The following is a 17,397-nucleotide window of genomic DNA, read 5'->3' on the forward strand; positions in this document are numbered from 1 at the left end:
TTTATGTAAATCTACCTGATAACCTTTTTGAAATGCTTTGATTGAATTTTACATCTGTACACAATGACCCACACAAAACTCTCCTTCATATGTATTTTATCTACATCTAGTAAATACTCTGTATGGTACGAACCTATTAGAAAATTAAACCCCGTCCGAGATTTACATATCATGTTTATAAATCTGTTGTATTTCTCCACCTAGACGGCTATTGTTTACGTCATACGGTCAGTCAACCCTACAGCCTATTCAACAGGTTGTATACAAACATGCAGACGAGGATTAGTGAGAGTTTTGATGTATTGCAGTAGTGATCCAACTTAGGTTTAGTGTTAGAGACCTGTCCTACTGAAGTTTTACAGGTGTACACGTGAAAACTGGCCTATGGAGAATGTCATGCTGTATGCTGTTTTACTTTCAAATTTTATTCATGGTAAGTTTTTTTTACGTCATAATCTGTTCTCTATTATGACCTTTTCTCGATAACTAACAGTGGCATACCCCCTCTCCATTAACTTTTGTTATAGACATTCTTGAATTGTATGTAAAACCTTACAGAGGATAATTTAGATGATTTCACTTTTTCACTACATCAGATCTTGAACACTGAATCAGATCCTGAACACTGTATCAGATCATGAACACTGTATCAGATCATGAACACTGTATCAGACCCTGAACACTGTATCAGACACTGAACACTGTATCAGACCCTGAACACTGTATCAGACCCTGAACACTGTATCAGGCCTTGAACACCGTATCAGATCCTGAATACTGTATCAGACCTTGAACACTGTATCAGATCCTGAATACTGTGTCAGAGCTTGAACACTGTTTCAGATCCTGAACACTGTATCAGATCCTGAACACTGTATCAGATCATGAACACTGTATCAGACCCTGAATACTGTATCAGACCCTGAACACTGTATCAGACCCTGAACACTGTATCAGACCCTGAACACTGTATCAGATCATGAACACTGTATCAGACCTTGAACACTGTATCAGACCCTGAACACTGTATCAGACCCTGAACACTGTATCAGATCATGAACACTGTATCAGACCCTGAACACTGTATCAGACCTTGAACACTGTATCAGACCCTGAACACTGTATCAGATCCTGAACACTGTATCATATCCTGAATACTGTATCAGACCCTGAACACTGTATCAGACCCTGAACACTGTATCAGACCCTGAACACTGTGTCAGAGCTTGATTACTGTTTCAAATCCTGAACACTGTATCAGATCTTGAACACTATGTCAGACCTTGAACACCGCATCAGGCCTTGAACACTGTATCAGATCCTGAACACAGTTAGAACAATGGTATTCTTCTTCTCTTACGTCAATGTCACAAATAAAACCAGTCTATAGGTTTCTCATCATGCGGATTTTGTGCAGTTTAGATTAATTAGGTATTAAAATATAGAAGGGAGAGACACTTAAACTCTAATTAGGTATTAAAATATAGAAGGGGAGACACTAAACTCTAATTAGGTATTAAAATATAGAAGGGGAGAGACTTAAACTCTAAATAGATATTAAAATATAGAAGGGGGAGACACTAAATTCTAAATAGGTATTAAAATATAGAAGGGAGAGACACTATAAACTCTAATTAGGTATTAAAATATAGAAGGAAGAGACACTTAAACTCTAAATAGATATTAAAATATAGAAGGGGAGAGACACTATAAACTCTAATTAGGTATTAAAATATAGAAGGGAGAGACACTTAAATTCTAATTAGGTCTTAAAATATAGAAGGGAGAGACACTTAAACTCTAATTAGGTATTAAAATATAGAAGGGGAGACACTAAACTCTTATTAGGTATTAAAATATAGAAGGGAGAGACACTAAACTCTAAATAGATATTAAAATATAGAAGGGGAGAGACACTTAAACTCTAAATAGATATTAAAATATAGAAGGGGAGAGACACTTAAACTCTAAATAGATATTAAAATATAGAAGGGGAGAGACACTATAAACTCTAAATAGATATTAAAATATAGAAGGGGAGACACTTAAACTCTAATTAGGTATTAAAATATAGAAAGGGAGAGACACTTAAACTCTAATTAGGTATTAAAATATAGAAGGGGAGAGACACTTAAACTCTAAATAGATATTAAAATATAGAAGGGGAGAGACACTATAAACTCTAATTAGGTATTAAAATATAGAAGGGAGACACTTAAACTCTAATTAGGTATTAAAATATAGAAGGAGAGAGACACTTAAACTCTAAATAGATATTAAAATATAGAAGGGAGAGACACTTAAACTCTAAATAGATATTAAAATATAGAAGGGGAGAGACACTATAAACTCTAATTAGGTATTAAAATATAGAAGGGAGAGACACTTAAACTCTATTTAGGTATTAAAATATAGAAGGGGAGAGACACTTAAACTCTAAATAGATATTAAAATATAGAAGGGAGAGACACTTAAACTCTAAATAGATATTAAAATATAGAAGGGGAGAGACACTATAAACTCTAATTAGGTATTAAAATATAGAAGGGAGAGACACTTAAACTCTAATTAGGTATTAAAATATAGAAGGGGAGAGACACTATAAACTCTAATTAGGTATTAAAATATAGAAGGGGAGAGACACTTAAACTCTAAATAGATATTAAAATATAGAAGGGGAGAGACACTATAAACTCTAATTAGGTATTAAAATATAGAAGGGGAGAGACACTTAAACTCTAAATAGATATTAAAATATAGAAGGGGAGAGACACTATAAACTCTAAATAGATATTAAAATATAGAAGGGGAGACACACTATAAACTCTAATTAGGTATTAAAATATAGAAGGGGAGAGACACTTAAACTCTAATTAGGTATTAAAATATAGAAGGAGAGAGACACTTAAACTCTAATTAGGTATTAAAATATAGAAGGGGAGAGACACTATAAACTCTAAATAGATATTAAAATATAGAAGGGGAGACACACTATAAACTCTAATTAGGTATTAAAATATAGAAGGGGAGACACACTATAAACTCTAATTAGGTATTAAAATATAGAAGGAGAGAGACACTTAAACTCTAAATAGATATTAAAATATAGAAGGGGAGACACTTAAACTCTAAATAGATATTAAAATATAGAAGGGGAGAGACACTTAAACTCTAATTAGGTATTAAAATATAGAAGGGGATAGACACTTAAACTCTAATTAGGTATTAAAATATAGAAGGGGATACACTAAACTCTAATTAGGTATTAAAATACAGAAGGGGAGAGACACTTAAACTCTAATTAGGTATTAAAATATAGAAGGAGAGACACTATAAACTCTAATTAGGTATTAAAATATAGAAGGAGAGACACTAAACTCTAATTAGGTATTAAAATATAGAAGGGGAGAGACACTATAAACTCTAATTAGGTATTAAAATATAGAAGGAGAGACACTATAAACTCTAAATAGATATTAAAATATAGAAGGGGAGAGACACTATAAACTCTAAATAGATATTAAAATATAGAAGGGGAGAGACACTATAAACTCTAATTATGTATTTAAATATAGAAGGGGAGAGACACTTAAACTCTAAATAATTATTAAAATATAAAAGGGAGGGGATTAAGTCCCAATTATGTATTAAAATACAGAACGGCAGATACAATTAACCAATAATTATGAACTACGATAATCTCGATTCTCCGTGGGTTATGATCATCTCGATTCTCCGTGGGTCACGATCATCCTCGATTCTCCGTGGGTCATGATCATCCTCGATTCTCCGTGGGTCACGATCATCCTCGATTCTCCGTGGGTCATGATCATCTCCTCGATTCTCCGTGGGTCACGATCATCCTCGATTCTCCGTGGGTCATGATCATCTCCTCGATTCTCCGTGGGTCATGATCATCCTCGATTCTCCGTGGGTCACGATCATCTCCTCGATTCTCCGTGGGTCACGATCATCCTCGATTCTCCGTGGGTCATGATCATCCTCGATTCTCCGTGGGTCATGATCATCTCCTCGATTCTCCGTGGGTCACGATCATCCTCGATTCTCCGTGGGTCACGATCATCTCCTCGATTCTCCGTGGGTCACGATCATCTCCTCGATTCTCCGTGGGTCACGATCATCTCCTCGATTCTCCGTGGGTCATGATCATCTCCTCCATTCTCCGTGGGTCATGATCATCTCGATTCTCCGTGGGTCATGATCATCTCCTCGATTCTCCGTGGGTCACGATCATCTCCTCGATTCTCCGTGGGTCATGATCATCTCCTCGATTCTCCGTGGGTCACGATCATCCTCGATTCTCCGTGGGTCATGATCATGTCCTCGATTCTCCGTGGGATATGATCATCCTCGATTCTCCGTGGGTCATGATCATTCATGATTCTCCGTGGGATATGATCATCCTCGATTCTCCGTGGGTCATGATCATTCATGATTCTCCGTGGGTCACGATCATCGTTGATTCTCCGTGGGTCACGAGTATTCTTGATTCTCCGTGGGTCACGAGTATTCTTGATTCTCCGTGGGTCACGAGTATTCTTGATTCTCCGTGGGTCACGAGTATTCTTGATTCTCCGTGGGTCACGAGTATTCTTGATTCTCCGTGGGTCACGAGTATTCTTGATTCTCTGGGGTTAAGATCACATTAGTAACGTAACTCTGGAGAATTGAGGATAAGATGTATATGCAGGGTAACGGCGAACTTCGGGGACTCTTAGTCCACCAGAAAAAACCGAACGCTTATTTTATTTCTAAGTTCAGCGATATTTTACATACATGTATTACGTCAATGCTGACGTGTTTTATTTGTTTAAAGCCTCTCTGACGTATTCGTTGTTCGATTATCAATTGTTTGATGGTTCTGATATCACCGTCCTGGTTCTCATACCAATGCCTTAACCTGGATTTGACTGGCGGGTTTTGTCGACGAAGTAGAAAGCCCTTACTCTTCTGGAATCCCTGGTCTTGTGTGTCGGACTCTCCAGATTCCTATTGACAAGATAGTGTGGATGGGAAATTTGGTCGAGACCTCTGAGACTGATAGTCCTCAAGCTCAAAATAGAATATATATCATAGTAATACAATTGACGAAGGAACAACGTTTTGACTCGTGCCCTGACCGGGCCTCGAACTCACGATCTACGGCACCCAATCGCCTAGCCAGAAATACCCGCAGCTTATAATACCGCTACGCCACATCGGCGTTCTTAAAAGGAACGTTTCAATGGCACAGTAATGGTCGGCCCGATACCCTGACATGTTCATTGTGGAAGTCATATTCAATATTGAACAGCAAATTACTTTTTCTTGTTCCAGGCGTCATTGGTGGAGAGTATTGTGAGGTTTCGTCACAGAGTTTGACCGTTTCCCAATACTGTGAAGTTGGCGGGTGCTGTATCCCTAACAACGTACAGAAACTGGCTAAAGACTCCGAACTGTGCTGCATCAATTTTCTCATCGTCATTCTCATCTGTATATTTGTTGGCCTCCCGATCTTAATCCTCACCGGCATCTGTCTTGCCATCGTTGTCAAACGATGTGTAAAAAACCGGAAGCAGACGTCGCTTACATCATTAAACGGAACTGCGAACAGTCTACCTCAGTACCGTTAGTAGATTTAATGTATACTCATTGGTTTATATGGTAAATCCCTTCAATTTAAGCAACGAAGATAAAAAAAAAAAAGAATTTAGATTATTTTCAGAAGAATACCTTTCCAGGCAATACAGATTGTAATAATAGGTGTAATTCTGATAGAATTCACTATACCGCAACATAAATGTACTGTATAATTAACTATACCGCAACATAAATGTACTGTATAATTAACTATACCACAACATCAATACACTGTAGAATTAACTATACCGCAACATCAATACACTGTAGAATTAACTATACGCAACATCAATACACTGTGTAATTAACTATACCACAACATCAATACACTGCAGAATTTACTATACCACAACATCAATACACTGTATAATATTAACTATACCACAACATCAATACACTGTAGAATTTACTATACCACAACATCAATACATTGTAGAATTAAATATACCACAACATCAATACACTGTAGAATTAACTATACCACAACATCAATACACTGTATAATATTAACTATACCACAACATCAATACACTGTAGAATTTACTATACCACAACATCAATACACTATAGAATTAACTATACTACACCATCAATACACTGTAGAATTAACTATACCACAACATCAATACACTGTGTAATTAACTATACCACAACATCAATACATTGTAGAATTTACTATACCACAACATCAATACACTGTGTAATTAACTATACCACAACATCAATACACTGTAGAATTTACTATACCACAACATCAATACACTGTGTAATTAACTATACCGCAACATCAATACACTGTAGAATTTACTATACCACAACATCAATACACTGTGTAATTAACTATACCGCAACATCAATACACTGTAGAATTAACTATACCACAACATCAATACACTGTAGAATTTACTATACCACAACATTAATACACTGTAGAATTTACTATACCACAACATCAATACACTGTAGAATTTACTATACCGCAACATCAATACACTGTGTAATTAACTATACCGCACCATCAATACACTGTAGAATTAACTATACCGCACCATCAATACACAGTAGAATTAACTATACCGCAATATCAATACACTGTAGAATTAACTATACCACAACATCAATACACTATAGAATTAACTATACTACACCATCAATACACTGTAGAATTAACTATACCACAACATCAATACACTGTGTAATTAACTATACCGCAACATTAATACACTGTGTAATTAACTATACCGCACCATCAATACACTGTAGAATTAACTATACCAAAACATCAATACACAGTAGAATTAACTATACCGCAATATCAATACACTGTAGAATTAACTATACCACAACATCAATACACTGTAATTAACTATACCACAACATCAATACACTGTAGAATTAACTTTACCGCAACATCAATACCCTGTAGAATTAACTATACCACAACATCAATACACTGTGTAATTAACTATACCGCAACATCAATACACTGTAGAATTAACTATACCTCAACATCAATACACTGTGTAATTAACTATACCACAACATCAATACACTGTAGAATTTACTATACCACAAAATCAATACACTGTAGAATTAACTATACCACAACACCAATACACTGTAGAATTAACTATACCACAACATCAATACACTGTAGAATTAACTATACCACAACATCAATACACTGTATAATAAAATATACCACAACATCAATACACTGTAGAATTAACTATACCACAACATCAATACACTGTAGAATTAACTATACCACAACATCAATACACTGTGTAATTTACTATACCACAACATCAATACACTGTGTAATTAATTATACCACTACATCAATACACTGTAAAATTAACTGTACCACAACATCAATACACTGTAGAATTTACTATACCACAACATCAATACACTGTAATTAACTATACCACAACAGCAATACACTGTATAATTAACTATACCACAACATCAATACACTGTAGAATTAACTATACCACAACATCAATACACTGTAGAATTTACTATACCACAACATCAATACACTGTAGAATTAATTATACCACAACATCAATACACTGTAGAATTAACTATACCACAACATCAATACACTGTATAATTAACTATACCACAACATCAATACACTGTAGAATTTACTAAACCACAACATCAATACACTGTGTAATTAACTATACCGCAACATTAATACACTGTGTAATTAACTATACCGCACCATCAATACACTGTAGAATTAACTATACCACAACATCAATACACTGTAGAATATACTAAACCACAACATCAATACACTGTGTAATTAACTATACCACAACATCAATACACTGTGTAATTAATTATACCGCAACATCAATACACTGTAGAATTAACTATACCGCAACATCAATACACAGTAGAATTAACTATACCGCAACATCAATACACTGTAGAATTAACTATACCACAACATCAATACACTGTAGAATTAACTATACCACAACATCAATACACTGTAGAATTTACTATACCGCAACATCAATGCACTGTAGAATTGACTATACCACAACATCAATACACTGTAGAATTAGCTATACCACAACATCAATACACTGTGTAATTAACTATACCGCAACATCAATACACTGTTTAATTAACTATACCGCAACATCAATACACTGTATAATTAACTATACCGCAACATCAATACACTGTAGAATTTACTATACCGCAACATCAGTACACTGTGTAATTAACTATCCGCAACATCAATACACTGTATAATTAACTATACCACAACATCAATACACTGTATAATTTACTATACCGCAACATCAATACACCGTGTAATATTAACTATACCACAACATCAATACACTGTGTAATACTAACTATACCGGAACATCAATACACTGTAGAATTTACTATGCCACAACATCAATACCCTGTAGAATTAACTATACCACAACATCAATACACTGTAGAATTAACTATACCACAACATCAATACACTGTAGAATTAACTATACCACAACATCAATACACTGTAGAATTTACTATACCACAACATCAATACACTGTAGAATTAGCTATACCACAACATCAATACACTGTGTAATTAACTATACCACAACATCAATACACTGTGTAATTAACTATACCGCAACATCAATACACTGTTTAATTAACTATACCGCAACATCAATACACTGTATAATTAACTATACCGCAACATCAATACACTGTAGAATTTACTATACCGCAACATCAGTACACTGTGTAATTAACTATCCGCAACATCAATACACTGTATAATTAACTATACCACAACATCAATACACTGTAGAATTAATTATACCACAACATCAATACACTGTAGAATTAACTATACCACAACATCAATACACTGTATAATTAACTATACCACAACATCAATACACTGTAGAATTTACTAAACCACAACATCAATACACTGTGTAATTAACTATACCGCAACATTAATACACTGTGTAATTAACTATACCGCACCATCAATACACTGTAGAATTAACTATACCACAACATCAATACACTGTAGAATTTACTAAACCACAACATCAATACACTGTGTAATTAACTATACCACAACATCAATACACTGTGTAATTAATTATACCGCAACATCAATACACTGTAGAATTAACTATACCGCAACATCAATACACAGTAGAATTAACTATACCGCAACATCAATACACTGTAGAATTAACTATACCACAACATCAATACACTGTAGAATTAACTATACCACAACATCAATACACTGTAGAATTTACTATACCGCAACATCAATACACTGTAGAATTTACTATACCACAACATCAATACACTGTAGAATTAGCTATACCACAACATCAATACACTGTGTAATTAACTATACCGCAACATCAATACACTGTTTAATTAACTATACCGCAACATCAATACACTGTATAATTAACTATACCGCAACATCAATACACTGTAGAATTTACTATACCGCAACATCAGTACACTGTGTAATTAACTATACCACAACATCAATACACTGTATAATTTACTATACCGCAACATCAATACACCGTGTAATATTAACTATACCACAACATCAATACACTGTGTAATACTAACTATACCGGAACATCAATACACTGTAGAATTTACTATACCACAACATCAATACCCTGTAGAATTAACTATACCACAACATCAATACACTGTGTAATTAACTATACCGCAACATCAATACACTGTAGAATTTACTATACCACAACATCAATACACTGTGTAATTAACTATACCGCAACATCAATACACTGTAGAATTAACTATACCACAACATCAATACACTGTAGAATTTACTATACCACAACATCAATACACTGTAGAATTAACTATACCGCAACATCAATACACTGTAGAATTAACTATACCACAACATCAATACACTGTAGAATTTACTATACCACAACATCAATACACTGTAGAATTTACTATACCGCAACATCAATACACTGTGTAATTAACTATACCGCACCATCAATACACTGTAGAATTTACTATACCGCAACATCAATACACAGTAGAATTAACTATACCGCAACATCAATACACTGTGTAATTAACTATACCACAACATCAATACACTGTAGAATTAACTATACCACAACATCAATACACTGTAGAATTTACTATACCGCAACATCAATACACTGTGTAATTAACTATACCACAACATCAATACACTGTGTAATTAATTAAACCGCAACATCAATACACTGTAGAATTAACTATACCGCAACATCAATACACAGTAGAATTAACTATACCGCAACATCAATACACTGTAGAATTAACTATACCACAACATCAATACACTGTAGAATTAACTATACCACAACATCAATACACTGTAGAATTTACTATACCGCAACATCAATACACTGTAGAATTTACTATACCACAACATCAATACACTGTAGAATTAGCGATACCACAACATCAATACACTGTGTAATTAACTATACCGCAACATCAATACACTGTTTAATTAACTATACCGCAACATCAATACACTGTATAATTAACTATACCGCAACATCAATACACTGTAGAATTTACTATACCGCAACATCAGTACACTGTGTAATTAACTATACCACAACATCAATACACTGTATAATTTACTATACCGCAACATCAATACACCGTGTAATATTAACTATACCACAACATCAATACACTGTGTAATACTAACTATACCGGAACATCAATACACTGTAGAATTTACTATACCACAACATCAATACCCTGTAGAATTAACTATACCACAACATCAATACACTGTGTAATTAACTATACCGCAACATCAATACACTGTAGAATTTACTATACCACAACATCAATACACTGTGTAATTAACTATACCGCAACATCAATACACTGTAGAATTAACTATACCACAACATCAATACACTGTAGAATTTACTATACCACAACATCAATACACTGTAGAATTAACTATACCGCAACATCAATACACTGTAGAATTAACTATACCACAACATCAATACACTGTAGAATTTACTATACCACAACATCAATACACTGTAGAATTTACTATACCGCAACATCAATACACTGTGTAATTAACTATACCGCACCATCAATACACTGTAGAATTTACTATACCGCAACACCAATACACAGTAGAATTAACTATACCGCAACATCAATACACTGTAGAATTAACTATACCACAACATCAATACACTGTAGAATTAACTATACCACAACATCAATACACTGTAGAATTTACTATACCGCAACATCAATACACTGTAGAATTTACTATACCACAACATCAATACACTGTAGAATTAGCTATACCACAACATCAATACACTGTGTAATTAACTATACCGCAACATCAATACACTGTTTAATTAACTATACCGCAACATCAATACACTGTATAATTAACTATACCGCAACATCAATACACTGTAGAATTTACTAAACCACAACATCAATACACTGTAGAATTTACTATACCACAACATCAATACACTGTATAATTAACTATACCGCAACATCAGTACACTGTGTAATTAACTATACCACAACATCAATACACTGTATAATTTACTATACCGCAACATCAATACACCGTGTAATATTAACTATACCACAACATCAATACACTGTGTAATACTTACTATACCGGAACATCAATACACTGTAGAATTTACTATACCACAACATCAATACCCTGTAGAATTAACTATACCACAACATCAATACACTGTGTAATTAACTATACCGCAACATCAATACACTGTAGAATTTACTATACCACAACATCAATACACTGTGTAATTAACTATACCGCAACATCAATACACTGTAGAATTAACTATACCACAACATCAATACACTGTAGAATTTACTATACCACAACATCAATACACTGTAGAATTAACTATACCGCAACATCAATACACTGTAGAATTAACTATACCACAACATCAATACACTGTAGAATTTACTATACCACAACATCAATACACTGTAGAATTTACTATACCGCAACATCAATACACTGTGTAATTAACTATACCGCACCATCAATACACTGTAGAATTTACTATACCGCAACATCAATACACTGTATAATTTACTATTCGCGGAGCAATGTTGATCAAGTATTTTACCAAATTATATAAGATATCTTCTTTGTTTATAGGATATCTCATAAACTATAGCTTAATATAAAAGATGTAAGATACAGTATCTTATGTATAGGTAAGATAGTTTATAAGAGATATATTAGATATGTAATTTGTGAATAGATGACAACTTGGCTTGCCATAGATATCGGGTGGATACAAAGAATATTTAGCGACTAATAATTCAGCGATATATACCTAATTATTTAGTTATGGCGGGGAAAGAAAATGTAGAATGAGAACAAAAGAACGGCAACACGACTTCATTTTGTCGGAAATCACCTATACCAGGCAGGAAATCAAGAGAAACCCTTGTAAAACACTTTCTCGTGCCTGTTTTGTACATCATGTTGATATATATTTATATCTTCGTTATGTGTTTTCTAGAGCCAAAACCACCTGACTACACGGCTAGTCCAGTAACAAGGACAGGCCCAGTCTATTCCCCACACAGAGTCTGGCAGTCACGCCCGTCACTGGTACTTCCCGGAGCTATTAGTCAAACAGTGACGTCACAACACGCGCAGCTAGTTCCATCAGGTTCACGTGATAACACAGACCAATCAGACTTCCCTACGTCACCACCTCCGCCATATTCCTCGCGTGCTAGTGGACGTGTATCAGCACTAGAAGCGCCAGTGTCGTCTGTGTCTTCAGTAACCCTAGACACAACAGACTTGTGCCGAAATGGATCGTCGTCTCCCATAGCAATGGTTGATATGATAGAAACCGAATGCGAGGCACCGGGTGATAATGATCTAGCGTTCATTTAGCTCTTATATTTATACCGTAAAATTATAATATAATCCTATCACATTTTGCGCCTCTCTTACTCACAATACTATGCTTATGGGAAATTAGGCAAACTTCGTTGCTATGGGGAATGTTCTTTCCCACTACATTACCGCCTCAAAGATAACTATTGCTGTCTATTTTTACCATACTCAATTGCTGCATGAGCCGCAGGAAAGTCAACTGATTGCGGTAAATAAAAGATTATTATGATATTAATTTTAATATTTTTTTTTTTTGCAATTTGGCAATATATCTCAGTAGACCACTCAATGTTTCAGAAGAAATAATTTGTCGAGATGTGTACCTCATTGTCATTGGCTGGCGGACGATTGTAGATCTGTAGCTCACTGTCATTGGCTGGCGGACGATTGTAGATCTGTAGCTCACTGTCATTGGCTGGCGGACGATTGTAGATCTATACCTCATTGTCATTGGCTGGCGGACGATTGTAGATCTATACCTCATTGTCATTGGCTGGCGGACGACGGTAGATCTGTACCTCATTGTCATTGGCTGGCGGACGATTGTAGATCTGTTCCTCATTGTCATTGGCTGGCGGACGATTGTAGATCTATACCTCATTGTCATTGGCTGGCGGACGATTGTAGATCTGTTCCTCATTGTCATTGGTTGGCGGACGATTGTAGATCTATACCTCATTGTCATTGGCTGGCGGACGGTTGTAGATCTGTTCCTCTGTCATTGGCTGGCGGAGGATTGTAGATCTATACCTCATTGTCATTGGACGTGGATGATGTGGTATGGTCTGTATAGACGTGGAGGACGTGGTATAGTCATTATAGACGTGGAGGGACGTGGTATGGTCTTAATAGACGTGATTTGGTCTTAATAGACGTGGTATGGTATTTATAGACGTGGAGGACGTGGTGTGGTGTGTATAGACGTGGATGACGTGGTATGGTCTGTATAGACGTGGAGGACGTGGTATGGTCTTTATAGACGTGGAGGACGTGGTATGGTCTGTATATACGTGGAGGACGTGGTATGGTCTTTATAGACTTGGGAGGCGTGGTATGGTGTGTATAGACGTGGAGGACGTGGTATGGTCTTTATAGACGTGGAGGACATGGTATGGTCTGTATAGACGTGGAGTACGTGGTATGGTCTTTATAGACGTGGAGGACGTGGTATGGTCTGTATAGACGTGGAGGACGTGGTATGGTCTGTATAGACGTGGAGGACGTGGTATGGTCTGTATAGACTTGGGGGGCGTGGTATGGTGTGTATAGACGTGGTATGGTCTTATAGACTTGGGGGGCGTGGTATGGTCTTTATAGACGTGGTATGGTCTGTATAGACGTGGAGGACGTGGTATGGTCTGTATAGACTTGGGGGACGTGGTATGGTCTTTATAGACTTGGAGGACATGGTATGGTCATTATAGACGTGGAGGACGTGGTGTGGTGTGTATAGACGTCGAGGACGTGGTATAGTCTGTATAGACGTGGAGGAAGTGGTATGGTCTTTATAGATGTGGAGGACGTGGTATAGTCTGTATAGACGTGGAGGACGTGGTATGGTCTGTATAGACGTGGTATGGTCTGTATAGACGTGGAGGACGTGGTATGGTCTTTATAGATGTGGAGGACGTGGTATGGTCTGTATAGACGTGGAGGACGTGGTATGGTCTTTATAGACGTGGAGGACGTGGTATGGTCTTTATAGACGTGGAGGACGTGGTATGGTCTGTATAGACGTGGAGGACGTGGTATGGTCTTTATAGACGTGGAGGACGTGGTATGGTCTGTATAGACGTGGAGGACGTGGTATGGTCTTTATAGACGTGGAGGACGTGGTATGGTCTGTATAGACGTGGAGGACGTGGTATGGTCTGTATAGACGTGGAGGACGTGGTATGGTCTGTATAGACGTGGAGGACGTGGTATGGTCTGTATAGACGTGGAGGACGTGGTATGGTCTGTATAGACTTGGGGGGCGTGGTATGGTCTTTATAGACGTGGAGGACGTGGTATGGTCTGTATAGACGTGGAGGACGTGGTATGGTCTTTATAGACGTGGAGGACGTGGTATGGTCTTTATAGACGTGGAGGACGTGGTATGGTCTGTATAGACGTGGAGGACGTGGTATGGTCTGTATAGACGTGGAGGACGTGGTATGGTCTGTATAGACGTGGAGGACGTGGTATGGTCTTTATAGACGTGGAGGACGTGGTATGGTGTGTATAGACGTGGAGGACGTGGTATGGTGTGTATAGACGTGGAGGACGTGGTATGGTCTGTATAGACGTGGAGGACGTGGTATGGTCTTTATAGACGTGGAGGACATGGTATGGTCTGTATAGACGTGGAGGACGTGGTATGGTCTTTATAGACGTGGGGGACGTGGTATGGTCTGTATAGACGTGGAGGACGTGGTATGGTCTTTATAGACGTGGGGGACGTGGTATGGTGTGTATAGACGTGGAGGACGTGGTATGGTCTTTATAGACGTGGGGGACGTGGTATGGTGTGTATAGACGTGGAGGACGTGGTATGGTCTTTATAGACGTGGAGGACGTGGTATGGTCTTTATAGACGTGGAGGACGTGGTATGGTCTTTATAGACGTGGAGGACGTGGTATGGTCTGTATAGACGTGGAGGACGTGGTATGGTCTGTATAGACGTGGAGGACGTGGTATGGTCTGTATAGACGTGGAGGACGTGGTATGGTCTTTATAGACGTGGAGGACATGGTATGGTCTGTATAGACGTGGAGGACGTGGTATGGTCTTTATAGACGTGGGGGACGTGGTATGGTCTGTATAGACGAGGAGGACGTGGTATGGTCTTTATAGACGTGGGGGACGTGGTATGGTGTGTATAGACGTGGAGGACGTGGTATGGTCTTTATAGACGTGGGGGGACGTGGTATGGTGTGTATAGACGTGGAGGACGTGGTATGGTCTGTATAGACGTGGAGGACGTGGTATGGTCTGTATAGACGTGGAGGACGTGGTATGGTCTTTATAGACGTGGAGGACGTGGTATGGTGTGTATAGACGTGGAGGACGTGGTATGGTCTTTATAGACGTGGAGGACGTGGTATGGTCTGTATATACGTGGAGGACGTGGTATGGTCTTTATAGACTTGGGAGGCGTGGTATGGTGTGTATAGACGTGGAGGACGTGGTATGGTCTGTATAGACGTGGAGGACGTGGTATGGTCTTTATAGACTTGGGAGGCGTGGTATGGTGTGTATAGACGTGGAGGACGTGGTATGGTCTTTATAGACGTGGAGGACATGGTATGGTCTGTATAGACGTGGAGTACGTGGTATGGTCTTTATAGACGTGGAGGACGTGGTATGGTCTGTATAGACGTGGAGGACGTGGTATGGTCTGTATAGACGTGGAGGACGTGGTATGGTCTGTATAGACTTGGGGGGCGTGGTATGGTGTGTATAGACGTGGTATGGTCTTATAGACTTGGGGGGCGTGGTATGGTCTTTATAGACGTGGTATGGTCTGTATAGACGTGGAGGACGTGGTATGGTCTTTATAGACTTGGGGGACGTGGTATGGTCTTTATAGACTTGGAGGACATGGTATGGTCATTATAGACGTGGAGGACGTGGTGTGGTGTGTATAGACGTCGAGGACGTGGTATAGTCTGTATAGACGTGGAGGAAGTGGTATGGTCTTTATAGATGTGGAGGACGTGGTATAGTCTGTATAGACGTGGAGGACGTGGTATGGTCTGTATAGACGTGGTATGGTCTGTATAGACGTGGAGGACGTGGTATGGTCTTTATAGATGTGGAGGACGTGGTATAGTCTGTATAGACGTGGAGGACGTGGTATGGTCTTTATAGACGTGGAGGACGTGGTATGGTCTTTATAGACGTGGAGGACGTGGTATGGTCTGTATAGACGTGGAGGACGTGGTATGGTCTTTATAGACGTGGAGGACGTGGTATGGTCTGTATAGACGTGGAGGACGTGGTATGGTCTTTATAGACGTGGAGGACGTGGTATGGTCTGTATAGACGTGGAGGACGTGGTATGGTCTGTATAGACGTGGAGGACGTGGTATGGTCTGTATAGACGTGGAGGACGTGGTCTGGTCTGTATAGACGTGGAGGACGTGGTATGGTCTGTATAGACTTGGGGGGCGTGGTATGGTCTTTATAGACGTGGAGGACGTGGTATGGTCTGTATAGACGTGGAGGACGTGGTATGGTCTTTATAGACGTGGAGGAC

The 17,397-nt window shown here is 37.9% G+C and overlaps 1 protein-coding gene across 1 annotated transcript; it reads left to right on the forward strand.

Annotated features, from left to right (window-relative positions):
• Nucleotides 1-279: 279 nt before the first annotated feature.
• On the forward strand, nucleotides 280-13,387 carry LOC117338384. The gene is made up of 3 exons (XM_033899725.1): nucleotides 280-433; nucleotides 5,338-5,628; nucleotides 12,768-13,387. Exons 1-3 carry the CDS (start codon nucleotides 385-387, stop codon nucleotides 13,151-13,153), a joined length of 726 nt encoding a protein of 241 aa, XP_033755616.1. The 5' UTR covers nucleotides 280-384; the 3' UTR covers nucleotides 13,154-13,387.
• Nucleotides 13,388-17,397: the final 4,010 nt, after the last annotated feature.

This window comes from Pecten maximus, chromosome 11 (assembly GCF_902652985.1).
Source record: "Pecten maximus chromosome 11, xPecMax1.1, whole genome shotgun sequence".
NCBI classification, from domain to species: Eukaryota; Metazoa; Mollusca; class Bivalvia; order Pectinida; family Pectinidae; genus Pecten; species Pecten maximus.